The following is a 17260-nucleotide window of genomic DNA, read 5'->3' on the forward strand; positions in this document are numbered from 1 at the left end:
GTGACTGTGCGATGTTGTATGAGACCAGAATATATTGCCTGCTGTTTGAACACGATGCTGTGTGATTTGTTTTGGTGCACCACCCAGAACTCAAACATTAGGGTGTTTGAGCCCATGTTGACAGGCGGCCAGACTTAGCAGCAGTATGCCAAAACTAACTGTCTGTATCCTTGCGGTGATAGAGCGTGAAACACCGAGGCTCGGTTTGTCCTTTTGTTGCGGGGTTGTACGTGTACACAGCCGAGCAAGAGAATCATCCCTTTGTCATATTTGATCCTACAGAGAAGTACGCAGCAGCAGCTCTGCTCAACTTTTGTTTGCTTCAGGTTTTGAAGTCTGCAGCACAAATAACTCAGTGATCTGCGCTGGGAACATGAGTGGAGAGAGTAATGGCTCCTCCGCACGCTTCCATCTTTTCAACGCCCTCCTCCTTAGGATGCAGGACAGCTCCTCTGTAGTCACTTCATTATGTAGAAATGATAATTATGCCCCAGTGAAAGCTAGCTTCAACGAAATGTATTAGAGCCCTCAGTCACATCCACTGATAATCAAGTCGTGACAGTCAGTTGGAAATTTTAATTTTCTTAAAGTGTTTGAGACGCACAGACTGAGAGGAAAGTAATTAAAAAATAATAAATTTCAACTTTAGACGCACAAATCAAACAATTTCAGCGCTTGCACAACTACAATACAAACAAAGTAAAGTGGATGTCAGGGTGTTTTTACTTTATTTGACATGAGAAGAGGTGGAAGTACAGAGAAAGAATGGGTCACATCTGAGTCTTTGGTCTTAACTCTCTCAACTCACCAGTGCCTTTCCTTTAAATAAAAGAAATACATGTTGCAATGACCATTTGAGGAGAATTGGGCACTTGCTGCTGCAGCAGCCTTTCAAGTTTGCTGCAGGGAGGCCTTGCAGATGAGCCACAGGCCAAATTATCATTCCAGAGTCAAAGATTAAACTCAAACTGAATTCACGAGTATTACTCATGCTGAGCTTGAGCTGCAGGCCGAGCTGAATGTTCGAGTTTCCCAAAACAGTAGCAAGGAGTATTTCTGGCTCCCCGGCTTCCTGTTATACCTCTGACCGCTCTGTCGGAAGGCGGAAAGAAATGACCTAAACTTTGAATTGTTTGTCCGGCCGATGGGGGTTTTGTGTGTTTGCTTGCATGACTTCCTAACAATGCTGGGAGAGGGAGGAAGGGATTTTGCCGAGTAAATCCAGGTCAGACTTTCGTCAGATTACCCTTCTGATCAGACTGGAAAATTTCCAACATCGGACGTACCAATGGGAAGAAACAAAAAAGAAAAAAAGACAAGAAATGTATTGTTTTAAAAAAGTAGATTGTATTATATTTGTCGTGTCTGGATACAATGCAGAGAAACAAAAACAATGATATGTACATGAGCGAAAATACAAACAGTTCACAATCCTCAAAAACCAAAACACAAAATGAAACACATGCTTCATTTGAGGGCTTTAGTTAAAAAAAAGAGTTGAGGCTTCGGCAAAGGTTCCTAATCTTTCAATCGTGGTGGATTTTGAAACTAGGGAGATTTAAACTTAACCCTGAGATGTGGAGGGATTGGAGAAAATGGCATCCAAAAGACAATTAAAGTCATCGGTTCTCAAGGACTTAAAGAAAAGGATTAACGTCGAAGCCTCAGTCAGATTTAACAAACAAGAAGAAACTCAGGGAAGTCGTGTAAGAATTTTAAAAAAACGAACCGAAATCACCTTTGTCTCCATTAATCACCATTTGCAGGGTTTTAAGTATCAAGTGCATACTGTTGTCTGAAGTGTTCCTCTGAGGGGGCAATAAAAATGAAGGCGGCATTTGGAGTCGCATCAGTCACCTTATCTTTGGCAGAGCTGCTGTGGATGAAGTACAAGTTTCAGCAAACCTATCTGGAGAAGCACAGCGCTTATTACACAGCTCAATTTCCAATTCTCTCACAGGTATGCACACAAACACACACACACACACAGAATACAAAATGAGGCCGCAGCACAAAACAGGCTCCAAGTCAGGCTCAGTGATACAAACACACACAAAAAAAAAAACAGAGAGGGAAAGATGGCTATTATGTAAGGTTGTGTGAAATGTTCCGTCATAAGGAAGAAACACAAATGCTTTTAGTCCATTAAAAAGGATTTGCATCGTGCAAACAGAGACGGTTATGTCCATCACAAAACATGAAGGCTGCCATGTGAGGAAATGGAGGGACTAGTCGACGTAGGCAGGCTGCAGGCCATTATACAACCCCAGAGCCGGGAGCGATAATTGCAGAGGGAGAGTACAATCATGTACTGTGTTTGTCTCTGCTCTAATAACTAGGCCCGGCCCTGTCCACAGACACAGAGCTGCATGGGGAGTCTTTCTAGTTCACATCTATCCGATTTTAAACCCGAGTTGTTAGGATAAAGCCGAGGCAACACAACGCAGCTGACCCCAGTGCAACAACGTCCATTGTTTTACAGATTTTGATCTGGTCAAATAATGCTCAAGAAGTAATGATGAGCGCACAGTCAATGAGACGCTCGAGTCAGCGCTGGGACAATCAGCAATACACAGAACAATCAAATTGCTTCACGTTTACGGCCCCCTTATGACCCAAATCCTTCATCTTTGTTGTGGCGGCTATAAACCAGACCGTTAAAGGGCAAACTGGGTTTATAGGTGCCTTCTAAAACACAAGCCAAGCCTGGAGTGGAGTACAGTGCATGAGGGTGAGAGCTTCAAAATGCAGCCTAAGCAGGATTACTCGACCGCCATGCTTCACATGGTCTCACTGTTGCAGGAAAAGTACAGTACAGTACAGTACAGCGCTTCTTCAGGATTGAGTGCAATACTACTTTTTGAAAAACACAAAAACAAAACAAAAAAAAGAAATGCGATATTTCCTTGGGTATTTAGAAAAAGATGGAAACTCACTTTCTTTCCTCCTCTGTTACACCCGGAAACATTGTCGTCTATTAAAAAAGGCACCAAACAGAGATATAACTGAATATGTGTCTTTTTGATTATGTCACAGCACCAACGCAGCGCCCTTGGAATGAAGGGAAAACATGTTCAAGGCACAGTTGTCAAGGCTCCTACCCCTGAATATACTGAAGAGCATTAAGTTTTACATTCATTTAAAACAAAGAGGAAAAAATGCTGGGTTTTGTTTACTGTAAAATAACAGAAAGTCAGACGAGATAAAAAGAAAAAAAGAAAAAAAGTCTTTGGTCTAACTAGCAGAGAGAATTTCAGTGTTACAGTAATATGTGAAAGACACAAACACAAACTCAACAAATGGAAGTAGAAAAATGTTCACGATTGTCACCTTGGGAAAAAAACAACAACTAAAAGATGGTACATGAAGGGCGACTAGAGGTAAAGGTGCCTGAAGACGAGGCAAACGGGGTGGGGGGGTCAGAGGTTCCCGTCGTCGAGCATCTTGTTGACGCCGTTGCAGATCCTCAGCAGGTGGCCGCGATAAACCTCCGAGGGCCCGTAGAGAGCGGCCAGGAAGTCGCAGTCGGCAAAGTGATTGAAGACGTGGTTGACTCTCGCGTGGCTCTTGGCTGTCAGGTGGCGTTTGATGGCCTGGTGCAGCAGCTCGCGGCACTCGTTCAAAATGGCGCTCATGACGCGGCGGTCAAAGGTGAACTCTATCTGGTGGAAGCTGACCGCCGTCATGGCCAGAGTGTGGACTTTCTTCCTGTGAGACGAGAAGAGAGAGAGAGAGAGAGAGAGAGAGAGAGAGAGAGAGGAGAGAGAGAGAGAGGAGAGGCTGTCAGTTTCTAATTCTGACTGGGGCAGCAGACGCAAGTAAAAATAGAAAGTGCTGTCTTGTGATTTTCTTTGCAAAAGTTTTACTGCCCCCATATATCACTTATTGTATTGTTCTTCACAGCCATACAGCTCCATGCTAATACACCCACCTAGAGTTTTATTGTTTTAGTGGATGATATCTAAACTGATCTACTAAATTTGCTTCCATCAGCAGGCAACAATGATCGCGACCTTCTGACAAACAATTTTACATTTAATCATCTTGTAGAAACTTTTCATTGGAGCCACTTGAGAGTTTACATTTCTTTAAAGAAAATTGTTTAGATTGATTAAAAGCAAATAAAGTATTTTTGGGGAATTTGTACACTAAAAGGAAAGGTAGCAAGACTTTAAGTTAGAGGCTTCTGGTCATGATTACACACACACAAGCACAGATGGTGAAAACAATACAAACTCTGCAATTGATGTTGATAAAAACGAATTGTTTTAAAAAGGAAGTTATGTACTTTAACCATTTCCTGACAAACAACCGCTGGGCCATAAGACTTCCTGAGGTCTTATTGTCATGTAACTGAGCTTCACAAGTGTTGATAGGTTGAGTTTGGAAATGTTGACATAGCTCGAACATTAAGATCAGAACAACGCCCGTGTGCTTCTCTCTTTATAAATCAGATGAAACATATGAAAACTTTTTACGATGGGGTTATTTTTAAGAAAATGACTGATTAAATAGAAACTTGTCAATAGTCTCAGCCCACAGAAAAGCTCACAGATCAAACAAAGGTTTATGACATGAGCGACGGCCACACCACTGAAGATGAGTACAGCAGTTGTTTGTATGACAACCACAACGACAACAACTCAAAAGATTCAGACACATACTCTGACATGCCCGCTGAGCTGCCAGCAGGCTCAGTGAGTGAGAGAGGTGTTTGAAGAGGAGGATTTCCATGAGTAAGAGCCAGAATCCCTGCAGGCCAAGGGTAAAGACCGACAGCTTCCAGGGTAAATACAATGATTTCACAATACAAGCCAAAGGTTTAAGCTCTCAAATTGTTTTAATCTGCTTCGATTTTTGTGGGGCATTAGAAAATCCTCAGGTTTTACAAGGTTGTTGTTGTGACAGAGTCCCGCCTACCTGAAGTTGTCCACTAGGATCAGCTCCTCGCCGTTGAATTGGTTGTTTCTAAAGAGAACCCCCAGCTTCACCACCATCTTGATCAGGTTCTTGATGATCTTCTGGGACTCCTTGCGGTTTCGGGTGTACTCCTTGGTGACGCGGTACAGCTCGTCCAGCACATCGCTGCTGGTGTCGTCAATGAAGAGGCTGGCCATGCTCTTGGTGGCCATCTTGCTCATCAGCTTCTTCTGCGCCTGCAGGGCCAAGCTCTTGGTGCTGAAGGAGTCCATTGTCAGGTCTGGGTCAAGATGAGACAGAGGTAGGGGGGGGGGGGGGGGGGAAGGGAAAACAGTCAATGATTGTGATCTCGGACAATAGACAACTTTACCTCTGAGAGACCATTATTTTGAAGGTCTGTACGATGATTATGCAAAAACTACTCAAATGATTTCAACAGAACTTGGTGGAATGATGGAGCATATGCAAAGAGAGAACCCAAACAATTTTGCGTAGATCCAGATATAAGGCGTGTGGTTTTCTTTCCAGATATCCGGGGAATACTGCATCGATGTTGGATATGAATAACCTTTATTGAGGGGACTGATATCTGTTAGTGTATGCAATTTGTTGCAGCTGATTGAATATAAGGCGACTGGTGGGCCATGGCAGTGGAATGCGCTCTGCAGAGTGCCATTCTAGTTTCTTTCTGCAGAAACCCTCGTGAAATGATGTGTGAATACGTGTTTGTTCGCCTGTGTCCTATATTTGACGTTAAAACTAGAAATGAAGGGATGTTAGCCTCCCTTAGAAGTCTGCTTAAACCTTCTCATCGTGAAAGCAAAAGAGGGTCAAACATATTACCCTGACAGCAGGCAATGTGTAAGGTTATTGCAAATAGCATCTACACTAATACCGTTTAAACTGCAGGGCCAAGAGCTGTCCCCTTTATCAGATAATGAGCCGTGGCAGCTGTCAAATTAGTCCCAGCAACCCTCTGGCTTCCAGCGGGTACGAGGTAGTTGGTGAAGAATGTGTCACAGTGTGTGTAGGAGTGAAGTCAAGTTACAGACCGAGCGCTCACACACAAAGCAGACAATGTGATCTGGAGTCTGGACCCCAATAATCAGGATGCATTCAGTGAGCAGGTTGTGTTTGTGGGCGTGTGCGTGTGTGTGTGTGGTGTGTGTTTGTGTGTGTGTAGTGTGTGTGTGTGTGTGAAAGTCAGCAGCAGACAGTGTCAACTCATTCATGGCACGCGTCCTCCCTTGATTTATGTATGATGCCGCTTTCGACTGTGTGTTGATGTTTGTGTGTTGATGATTGTGTTACAGAGCGGAGTGTGACTCACTGAAAAGCTGCGCCCATGATGGAGGCTCATAAATAGGCTGGTGGTGGAGGGGGAGTGGGGGGGGGGGGCCTGGGGGGGTAGGTCTGCAGCACACCACATCATTCCATCGGCTGCATCTCAATGCACTCCGCAGGTCACTTCTGCAGGTTTGTACTGCGTTATTGAAATATAATACAAATCTACTTTCCCGTGCGCTCCCTCCTTCACCTTCACATATCTCCGCAGATAACCCGGGAGTAGAGGAGAGTCGGAGGGCAACGGAAAGCAATAATATTCGTCTGCGGATATTCAAGGTCCCGACGGGATGAATTACAATGACTGTGGTGATCCTCTGACTTTTGTTCGAGTGCCACATTCACATCAAAGGTTTCACCTGTGTCATACATCTCAATTTCTACTTGTTGGACAGACACAAAAGTAGTTACGGTTTTATGATCCCCTAAGGTTTCCTCTAGCGCCACCACAGGGTGGAAATACTGTAGAAATTTGATGATCCCAGAGGATGAATGTTTTTTTATCCAAACTAATTTGTCCAATACTTTGCAGTATGTGGCCGAATTCCTGCAAAACGTTGTTCTTTGTGTTTAGGGCCAATTTAAAAGGGGACATATTATGCCCATTTTACCACAGTTGATGTGGTTCCTTGAGGTCTTAATGAAATGTCTGTCACATATTTTGGTCAAAGTACCACAAGGATCATTTAAAACAGCCCTCCTCAGATTGACCTGTTTTGAGTGTTGACGTGTAGAAGCACTACAAAAGTGGAATTTTCATAATATGTCCCCTTTAAGTGTTTGAATGCAAAACTAACACAACAGACCTGGTAAATATTAGCTACTATTCCTGCGGTTATTAGCATTATCAAAGTTTTCATGTTGGCGCATATCAGCGAACCGATAAATTGGTCAAACTCTATTGAAGCCTAGAGAAATTGTTGACAATTACAAGTCAACACAGACAGCCTCCTTCAGCTCAGGGTTTAAATTTGATTTCTTCCCAACTAGTTGTGTAAAATGAAACGAAAAGATCAGCCCCCAGTTATAAACACACTGACACAGTTTCACATGATAACAACAGCGCTCCTGTACAGAAAACAGGAAGCAGGAAATAAGTCCAGGTCAGAGTCCAAAGAGGAACTCAACACTCCTTCAGATTCAAATCCATATTGTATCATCATTTATCGGATGTTCCCTCTCAAAAACTTTTTTTTCCAGAGACCAAAATGTGTGTTCTTCCCAATTTCTATTTTAAATGATAATGTTCCAATTTTAGTGAAGGTTTCCATATAACTACTTGTTTTAAGAGAAGATTCTATATTTGAGAATTAATTTGTAAGCCTAATCTTAGTGCATTATATAAATCCATAGGGACCAATATGACAAAATTATAACCTAGCTATACTGTGATGATTGCAAGTAATCAAGGAAATGCATGGGCAGACGTGTAAAACACTTCTTCACCTCAGGAACTGACGAACATAAAAGAAGACTCAACGGTCCAACCTTATTTCCTCCGTCTCACTATAACACTAAATGTAGCCTAATGGGTGGCTGCCATGGTGAATACAATGCAATTACATTCAAGCAAATTGCTCCATTCATATCACAATGGGGAATTAATCTTAATCCACATGGAAGCCACCCTGAAGCTAAACGGAGAATATATGTGATTGGCCAATTGCCTATCCTGGGGCTGGGGAACAATAGACAAATCGGAAGCAGGCAAAATGCTATTAGTGAGGCTGACAAAATGAGTGGTGACATATTCCTGCTGGGTGACTTGTGATTTTTACAGTTGCTGGTACTAGAAGGCGTGATACGTCTGTGACTTTCATTCCCCTCTCCCCCTCGCTCGCTCACTGCAATGCCTCTCCAAGAATATCAATAAGACTCCTTAGAGAGAGTGTCAGCAGGACGCTTCCCAAGGAGGAGACACATGGGGAGAGGCAGAGCAAAGGCACAGAGATAGAGAGGGGAAAAAGAAGAGTGTGTGCGTTTGTGTGTGTGCGTGTGTTAGTGTTATACATCAATCCTGAGATATCAGGAGGAGGTAGGTGGCTGAATGAGAGGTCATTTATACACTGTTTAATGCTGAATCTAGGTTTACTCCCTCTCTGTCTGTCTGTCTCTCTGTCTCGTTGCAGAAGCTGGAACGTTTCAGCGGGCCTGTGCCCATGATCGTAAACTTGCCGTCTGCACTTACAGAAAATCTTGATCTCCTGATGCAACGTGTTAGAAATGCATTACAAGGAGAAAGACACCAATGATCGGGCTGAAGAGAACACCACAAACAGAGCTTGAGATATATCTCTATGTGAGGGGCGACTGAAAACAATCACTTAGTCCTGCTGTCACCCTCTAATCACAATGGTCCGGAGGAGGAGAATCGCTCACAGCAACACATCGAGAGCGTCTGCATTCACCTCCCTCTCTCCCTCCCCACACCTCTGCTGATGGATGTACGGGGGTTTTTAAAAAGTGCAAAATGGATAATGGGCACATTAAGAAAAGCAACTTTTTTCTCAGATTGGAGGGCGATTTCATGGTGCTCATTAAATTCCACTCTCACTGGGGACCAGAGCCATCATAGCTGTCGGCTGCGGATGAATAAAAAGGGAGGAGTGATCGTCTTTCGTATCCATGAAAACAAACACTTGAAACGTGGCTGCACTTGTCGGTCTGATATTTCACTTTGAGCCGCAGAGTGCTATTAAAGACCCCTGGCTCTTATCTTCAGGATAGAGGGGAATCCTTACTGTGGCCTTCGCTTCCCCCCCCCTAATTCCCCCCATGGCAAGAAATATAAAGGCTTCCCGGGGGAAAAAAGGTCCTTATGGGACAAGTGCTCAGAGTGATGAAAGGTTTTTTGATCGTGGAATCATTTTTTCTTTTTTCTTGGTGACTTTGCAGCATTTGAGTGCTTAGTGCCAAATTTAAAAAGCCTGTGCAGTCCGGTGCCCAGGGACCGTCTGGCCAGCCCTGACACAGCATCTCCATAGTATTTATAGAGGGAAACTGTTAACGGATTCAAGGCAGAACAAGACATGACAGCGGCTCACACTGCTGTGTCGCTGCAAAACCACACAAGCCGCAGCCACCACAGCGCGCACAGCATCTGCACACCCGCACACATGTATGCCTACACATTACTGATAGGCCCACGCTTTACGAGCAGCTGAAAATGAAATGGAAAACAAAGACAGGCTGCGGCAGCCAACAGCTCCTCCACATAATTACAGCAGACAAGCTACAATCTCATCAATTCGCTCAAAACAAGCCAGCATAGATTCACTCACAAAGACAAGTGTGCAGAAGCTGCGCAAACATGACTCAGTGGGAAATGAAACCAGACCCTACGCAGTGCTGGATGGATGCCTCGTGACACTGAGGGAGTCTGGGTAATTCTCTCACCCTCCTGCAGGTGCAGAGGGCCTGTGAGAGTCTGGTGAAAAGCTGTATAAAGAGGCTGAGGTGATAAGGAAGTAACCTAAATGCTTTTAAGGATTACGGAAGAAGGGTCAGGTGAAGCTGGTAGGTGCTTCCTTATCCAGGTTTCATTTGTTCTGCCTCTTTGGACTTAAAGCCGGGTAAAGCGGATGTGCATTTGTGGAAAGAGAGGTATTACTGCTAGATGTCATTATATTCTAAAACATTTGAGACTGATGCAGTGGATAAGGTCTGCAATCCATCTGACAACCGAAACACATTGTACAACTAATTTGCCACTAATGACCCCATTTAAAATGTTTTTACCAGCCTTCATTAAACGATCACTTTAAAAAATACATATTACCAATTAATATACATCAACCCTACAAATAGGGCTTTTGCCATTAATGATTAATCTGTTAATCGTTTCTTTTATTGTTTGATCATTACTTTAACTTAGTGGTTTTCAACCTGTGGATTGTTTATAAGTTCAACGGATGAGATTTGTCTTTAACATAAGATTTATTTCTTGGGATATTTGTGTTGCTCAAAATCTGTTCAGGAAACACAAAAACTGGAAACAACTCCTCTGCTCTGGATGTAACAGTAATCCAAGTAGCAGCACCTCTGTAGCTGAATAATTTAAACATTATACCTCATTTGTTTGACCCTGCGCAGAAGCCGATGTGGTTTACAACAGACTGTTTCTCTGCTGGGAGCAGTGATGGCCCCAAAGTGCAGCCGGCCAGCTGCCGACTGTAACCTTATATTTACTTGACAAATATGATAGTGGCGTCTGTTTAGTTCCTCATCTGAAGCAAGAAAGTGAATCAGCACATTTCCCAAAATGTTGAAATATTACTTCAAACAAAACAAACTGACAAGGACAAAACAATGTTTAGCTAGACTGCTCATAACTCATGTTCATACCAACACTATCAACGAGGATCTTGACTTTCTTTTCAAGTCAAAGAAAATCTAAATGCCAAAGGATGTAGTGAAAATAGTGTCATAATATGTTGTTGGAGCTCAAGACCTTTAAATAAATGCTTGTTTGTCTAAATACCAGTGCAGAACACAAAGGTTCAACATTTTTATTTAACATTAATTGATTTTGAATGACCTATCAACTCTTTCAGTAATAGGATTTGTTTCTGTGACATTCAGAATTGGTAAAATACCAAGAGGGGAAGCTGTCGTCAACACGGAAATTCCGCACATTCCAGTTCATATCAACATGTTTGGGACTTTTTGGCTGCTGATATTTAGGAGCAAGCCAACATGATGTGAACGTGGCATCGAGCAGGATCCAGGTTAGGGTTTCTGCATCCATTGTTCTCACTTGTTAGTCAAACTAAAGCTGAGGTGTGACATGTGGGAAAAGGCCAAACATTGGATCCGCCCACTCCGAATGATGCCATCACACCTCATGAGGAAGAAGAGGCCACTATGCCCGAAATATCCCAGCTCTAATACATCCTTCCAATCTACACAGCTCAGTGCTTACTGATAACAGGCAGCACAAAGAGGAGACTAATAACAAGTGTGTTTCTACACTGCCTGGACACCACAAATTGAAAAGCTTTGGCAGAGGGTGCAGAACTTTCCATGACACGTCATCCTATAAGTGATTGGTTGATGGCAGCAGAAAGTGTCACGACTTTTCTGCTCTTCGGGGATCAGTGGCCGCATGGACCAGGGCACTGTGACCCTGAAAGAGACGGCAGAGAAAAGCTTCACTGCTACAGGGACAGGGCCAATTACTGTCAACAGCTCTGTGCTCCGCTGTGTCCTCACAATGACGTGTCAACATTCAGATGTGCCTTATTAACATCTTCTTCTTTCTTTCTTGATTTGAGTCCTTCACATCTTCAAGAACATCAACCTTGGCGACCCAGATGTCCCAGACATTAACCTGAGACGCCTCCAATTGGAGTCCAGCCGCTGACCTTTACCATCTGTCTCTCCACTCTCTATCCCTCCCCATGGCCTCTCTCCTGCTGTTTCCTGCTACTGTCCAACACATGCAAAATACCATAAATAGAATAATTTAATAGTCAAATAGTGGTCACAAATTTCTTTGACGCAACAGATACAAATAAAGATATTCAGTTTATTATCATGTAAGCATGTGACAGAAGCAAAACATGACATTTGAAATGCTGGAGCTAGAAGATTTGATATCTTTGCTTTGAATGTGTTTAATTAATTCAAAAATACTTCAGTGGAGGTGGAGTTGTTGTATTGAACTGAATTTGTATTTAGCTAAATTAACACAAAACAAATGCACAATGACATGCAGAATCAAATCAACATCTCTCATACAAAAGCTAAAAATGACTAAACATAACCTCAACTCAACCGAACAGCTAACGGAAGACATGTCAGAAGACCATGGGGCTGCCTCCATGTTGGGCTGTGCAGACCATGTCCTCTGAAGGAGGCCGCTCCTTCTACACGGCTACAGTGATGTGACGATTATGTGACTTTATTTGTGTAGCATCATTCATCCAAACATGTAGCCAAGTCCTACAGCTGACTAAAACCACTAAACACTGTCACTTTTGGGGACTTGACATAGGCTTACTTACCCTAACCCTCATTTCCTGAAGGCCTAATCCATCCACAACCCTCATCCTAACCTTACCCGCTGATGTGGTACAAAAAAAATGGTGATGAAAAAACAATGATTAAGTAAAATGCTAATAAAACACGGCCAATGTGTGAAAACAGAGTTGACGGTAAAACTGTCTTCGCTTTCCTGACACCAATCAAACTAAAAGCCAAACAGAACTGAACAGCTGCCAGAAAAACAAAATGACAAGAGTGGATAGAAAAAAAATTGTAAAGGAAAGGCTATGTTTTTTTTTTTATTACGGATGTCATTATAGAATCCTTATCAGCAAGTCTTGAATGAGACAAGTTCTTCCTCCACAGACACCACCCAGCTGCATGATATAATCCGTCTCTGGTTTGAGAAACAATAGACGGTCCCGGCTGTTATATAAGGTACATCCGTGCTTTGTGTTCAGAGAGGACGTGCAGCCACTCAAACGAGCTGTAAAACTGGAACCACTCCACTGTTAGGGAATCAACAGCAGGATTTCAGGACAACTGAATGCTCCCATTTCATCTTTCATCAAGTTTTGTAGTGTTCGTCTCGCTCTTCTCTTGAGATGTTGCATAACAGAGGAGGTGCTGACTGCTAATAACAGAGCCAGAGCCTTGAATGTTGTGCGGCACACAATTGGACAATATGTGGCAGGCTGAGAAGTTTGTGTAATGGCCTCACTCATCTGGCGCAGTAGCTCCGACACGAGTGCTGTATGTTTCACCCAGTACAGATGCATAACACATATGGGCACATACTACATACATGCATGTATGCTCTCGGTTTTGTAAATGATGCTTGTGTGCTGTCGTGTTCTCATCTTCCCACACAGTCATCATCTGTGAGGATGTGTGCGGATCCGCTGAGAGGAGGCAATTTGTGCCTCCCTCTCAGACACCATGCCCCATCCTACCCTTTTTAACAGTTTTCTTAGAGCTGCCAGAGCCCACTAGACAATTAATAATTAACGCATCAGCATATAAAGGATCGTGGATAAATTATTCAGCCTGCCGATTTGGACTAAAATAGACCGCAAGCTAGGAGGAGTGTGCTACGGTGCAACAGGTTGAGCCGGGCCAATGTGGGCCAGGGTTAAAAGATGGAATATCAGCAAATACAGTACAATACAGTGGCTGAGTTGATAATGTTCATTCAGAAACATCGGTCAGAGTTACACATGTGTAATCAGGCTGGGAATAGAGTCACTGCTGTGCTGCCTGAGGGCCAACACAACACACACACGGACAACATTTGCTCAAGCAGTGAAATTCATAAGTGGATAGTTGTTTTATCATTACAACTGAACGGACTCCAGATAACACAATTGTGAATAAAGAAAGACTGATAAAGAACAAATAACAAAAGAGCCAGGCCATGACTTCACTTTGATAATAGAATTAGCATCTTAACAGCACTGAAAATAATGAAAAACATAATCAAGGTGCTAACTGGGGCTCGAGCTATGACTGATGTCTGGGCTTATGACATTTTAATTAAGGCCACCATAAGAGCAGGGGACATTATGACTAATATTCTTCACCTCAAGCCCAGAGTGCATAATTTGTTAACTCAGAATGTTAATGGAATGGCAAATACCACTGTGCCTGGCTGCAGAAACAGCAGGGATGGAGCTCAGTGAAAACAGAGGGGGGCCGATCTGAGAGGACATGACTGTGACTAATACATGACTCGAGTGGGATCTCGATCGAGTCCGGTTTATTGGCAGATGACACCATCCCCTCGCTCTCTCCATTTCAAACAATGCCGTGATATTTGCAGGTCTCCGCTCTTTGAGACAGGGCCACATGCTCAGAGTGTTTGGGGTTTCCAGGGAAACTGGAGGCCACCTGCGTGTGTGTGGCTGAACTTTGCAGCCTAGTCGACGCAGGTCAAACACCGCTCTCGCCGTGTCAATGAGTTACCATGGCTTCTCCGCAGCAGGAGCACTGTCTCGAGCACTTCTGCTGCAATTTGAAGCTCTACCCTTAATAGCACGGCTTCGGGAATGTCTGGCAACGTGAATGTATTGTCCTTTTCTCAGAGCTGCTCAGGGAAGGGGATCTGCACCGATACAGTTACAGTGAAACACACATAAATGAGGCTCATCGGCCTCTGTCTAATCCTGCTGGGCAGCTATTGCACATTTGTATCTATTGTCTCGAGAACCATACTGTGTTGACACAATGACGAAGGCATTGTGAAGCACAGAGCTATGATTAATGATGAAATGCAAATAATCATTAAAACCAGTCATGGATGAAATCTAAAACAAATGGACTTTAATTGTACCTCATTGCACCATAGTGCGCTTTCATTTTCATGATGCCCACAGCAATGCACACGAACTTGAGCAGTAAGGGCTGGATAGGACAATTATTATTTCTATCATTGATTATCATGTTAATGAACCGCTTCATGTTTTATACAACAAAATGTCAGAAAGCAGTGAAATATGGTTATCACAAGCTCAAGGCAGCACCTTCAGATTGTTTATTTTCTGAGATATTCATGTGAGGATGGAGACATTCTTTCATTTAAAAAATAGTCGCAGGCAAAAAAACAATTGAGAGGGAGATTCTCTTATCACGATTTCCCCCAAAAAAGTTCTTTAGTTATTCCACGATATTCATTTTGGCCTTGCCTCAGCACACAGCTTCTCATCTGATGCTAACAACTGCAACAAAGACACAAAGGAAGCCATGGCAACTAAAACAGAGTGGGACGAACAAAAACACAAAATTATTTCACCACAGACACAGCTAATGCACGGGAGAGCAGCAAACACCAACTCCTAATCCAAGGCCATAATTCAGACGGCATGTCTGTTGAGGCTGCGCATAATAATGTGTGCTAGGACCTGCCAGAGCCCCGGCAGCACAGTGACGCTATTCATCCACACTCCAGCCTTGTTCTGGAGCGGGGCCTTACAACGTAAACACAGCAATGTGTTACAAAACATATCAGTGTTTGCAAAACATACGTCTTCCCACTTTGCCGTCTTGGTTTGCAGTGGATTACTACGTGTTTAAACAAGCAGGGACCACTCCATTTAATCACTCGTCAATTTCTTCTGAGAGAGTGAACAGAGGAGAGTTTGTACAATTTGTATTAACCACATAATACCTACATTACCTGGGTGGCTTCCAAATTCTGGAAGATGGACACACTTCACTGAAACTTTGAAATGTGAAATGAAAGCGATTACAAATTGCTTCTTATTCACCAAACGCAGACCAAAGCAGTAGACTTTGGATTGTATTGGTGCATGTGGGTGTGCCGACCGACCAGACGTCCAATGCTTATCAAAAAACAATAAAACCCGTGTGATATGAAAAACCTTTGTACCTGAGAGGTGATTGAATCAAAGCCTGACCGACATTATAGACGATACAAATCAGCCGATATCACCTTTTACCGAGATGTGAATATCTGGGTTTATTATGTGCTGATATAAAAACTTGTATATGACAGTATAAACCATGCAGAAAAGATGTGCATTCATGCTTACATTTTACGTTGTTAATGTTAGCATTTTCATATATAGTTTTTTATTTAGACCTAATCGAGGCGTTATCTAGACATATTGGGAATCGATGCCAATTTCTATAAATTGAACTCCCTAATATCGGTATCGCCCTCAACAAATGATCATTGGTCCAAACTCCAAACTAATGTCAGCTATTTAATATTGCTCTAATGAAACCTCCTAACCCTGGCCCCAGCAGCCGGTGATGGCCTCTCACCAAACCCACTGGAACCATGTTGGTTGCTTCATCCTCAGAATCTCGTCCGAACTGATAAGAAACAGACTTGGCTGTTACTTCCTCTGACTTCCTCTGGAAAACACAGCCTGTACAGAGAGAGAACCCGACCCAACAAACAAACACGAGTGCCACCAACTTCTCATGTGTGTGTATGTTGAGCGTGGGTAAAGGGGTGTGGGTGAGGTTTTCGGGTTCAAACAGACTCGGCAGTGTGGGGACCTCGGGCCTGGGACAAGGACCAGTAGCTGTGGTGGTTTGTTGTCAGTGGATCAGATGCTTCATTAAAACCCGCTGGAGCGTTCGAACCCGCCGGCGACGTGTTGCACTCACCTCGGTGTCCGGGCTCGGTGGCGTGTGTGTGTGTGGCGAGAGATGTCACGTTAATGCGGAGGAAACTTCTCAAGCCTTCATCCTGGCAGCGCAGGGACCCGTCGCTTCACAGCATGTTCCTGCTCGCGGGGTCGCTTTTAAGAAGAAGAAAATGTCCTCCTCTGCTCCGCAGCCTTGACCCAGGCACAGACGTGTGAATTATTCAGTGTTCTCCTCGCTCGGCCCCGCTGGTCAGATCGCTTACAAGAGTTGGTTGTAACTCGAGTCCTCCTCCCACTTGTAGGAAGGAAAAAAAAAAGAAGTTTCAAACTTGTGGGGGACCGGCGGATCACCGGATTGATGGAGGTCTGGACCAATGGGGGAGCCCCGAGTGGGCGTGGCACCGGCCCAATCAAGCCAGGCAGAGAAGAAAGGAGCGTTTTACAGCCAGCACCCCCCCCCCCCATTTAGTGTTTCCAGTAATTATCCTGGTCCACTCCGCGGTCCCCAGGGCTGGAAGTGTCCCGGAGGAAACGGTGCTGTGGGAACAATGAGCAGGAACTGTGTGCAGCGGTGTTTCTGTCCGGGACGGGATGATAGAGGGACCTGTTGAATTACACATGTTTGTTTGTTTTTCGGATTTACATGACCATTTACAGGACACTTACAAAATGTCATGTTATCATAATGTGACTGTGGTGATCTACCAACACTTCATTAGCCTTCACAGCATCTGAGAGGGGTGTGTGTGTGTGTGTGAGAGAGATGGGTGTCTGTGTGTGGGTGAGAGAGAGAGAGAGAGGTAATGGTTAGTGTGTGTGTGTGTGTGTGTGAGAGAGAGAGCGAAAGAGGGTGTGTGTGAGGGGGGGGGGGGGGGACTGGGTATGTATGTGTGTGC

At 43.8% G+C, this 17260-nt stretch overlaps 1 protein-coding gene across 1 annotated transcript; it reads right to left on the reverse strand.

Annotated features, from left to right (window-relative positions):
* Window positions 1–1327: 1327 nt before the first annotated feature.
* tnfaip8l1 (tumor necrosis factor, alpha-induced protein 8-like 1) lies at window positions 1328–16698 on the reverse strand. Its single transcript, XM_053430905.1, has 3 exons — window positions 16384–16698; window positions 4921–5200; window positions 1328–3708 (listed from the first exon to the last, which is right to left on the reverse strand). The coding sequence occupies exons 2-3, from the start codon at window positions 5190–5192 to the stop codon at window positions 3420–3422; spliced, it is 561 nt and encodes a 186-aa protein (XP_053286880.1). The 5' UTR covers window positions 5193–5200; window positions 16384–16698; the 3' UTR covers window positions 1328–3419.
* Between the last annotated feature and the right edge of the window lie 562 nt (window positions 16699–17260).

Source organism: Pleuronectes platessa, chromosome 9 (assembly GCF_947347685.1).
Source record: "Pleuronectes platessa chromosome 9, fPlePla1.1, whole genome shotgun sequence".
Taxonomy (NCBI): domain Eukaryota; kingdom Metazoa; phylum Chordata; class Actinopteri; order Pleuronectiformes; family Pleuronectidae; genus Pleuronectes; species Pleuronectes platessa.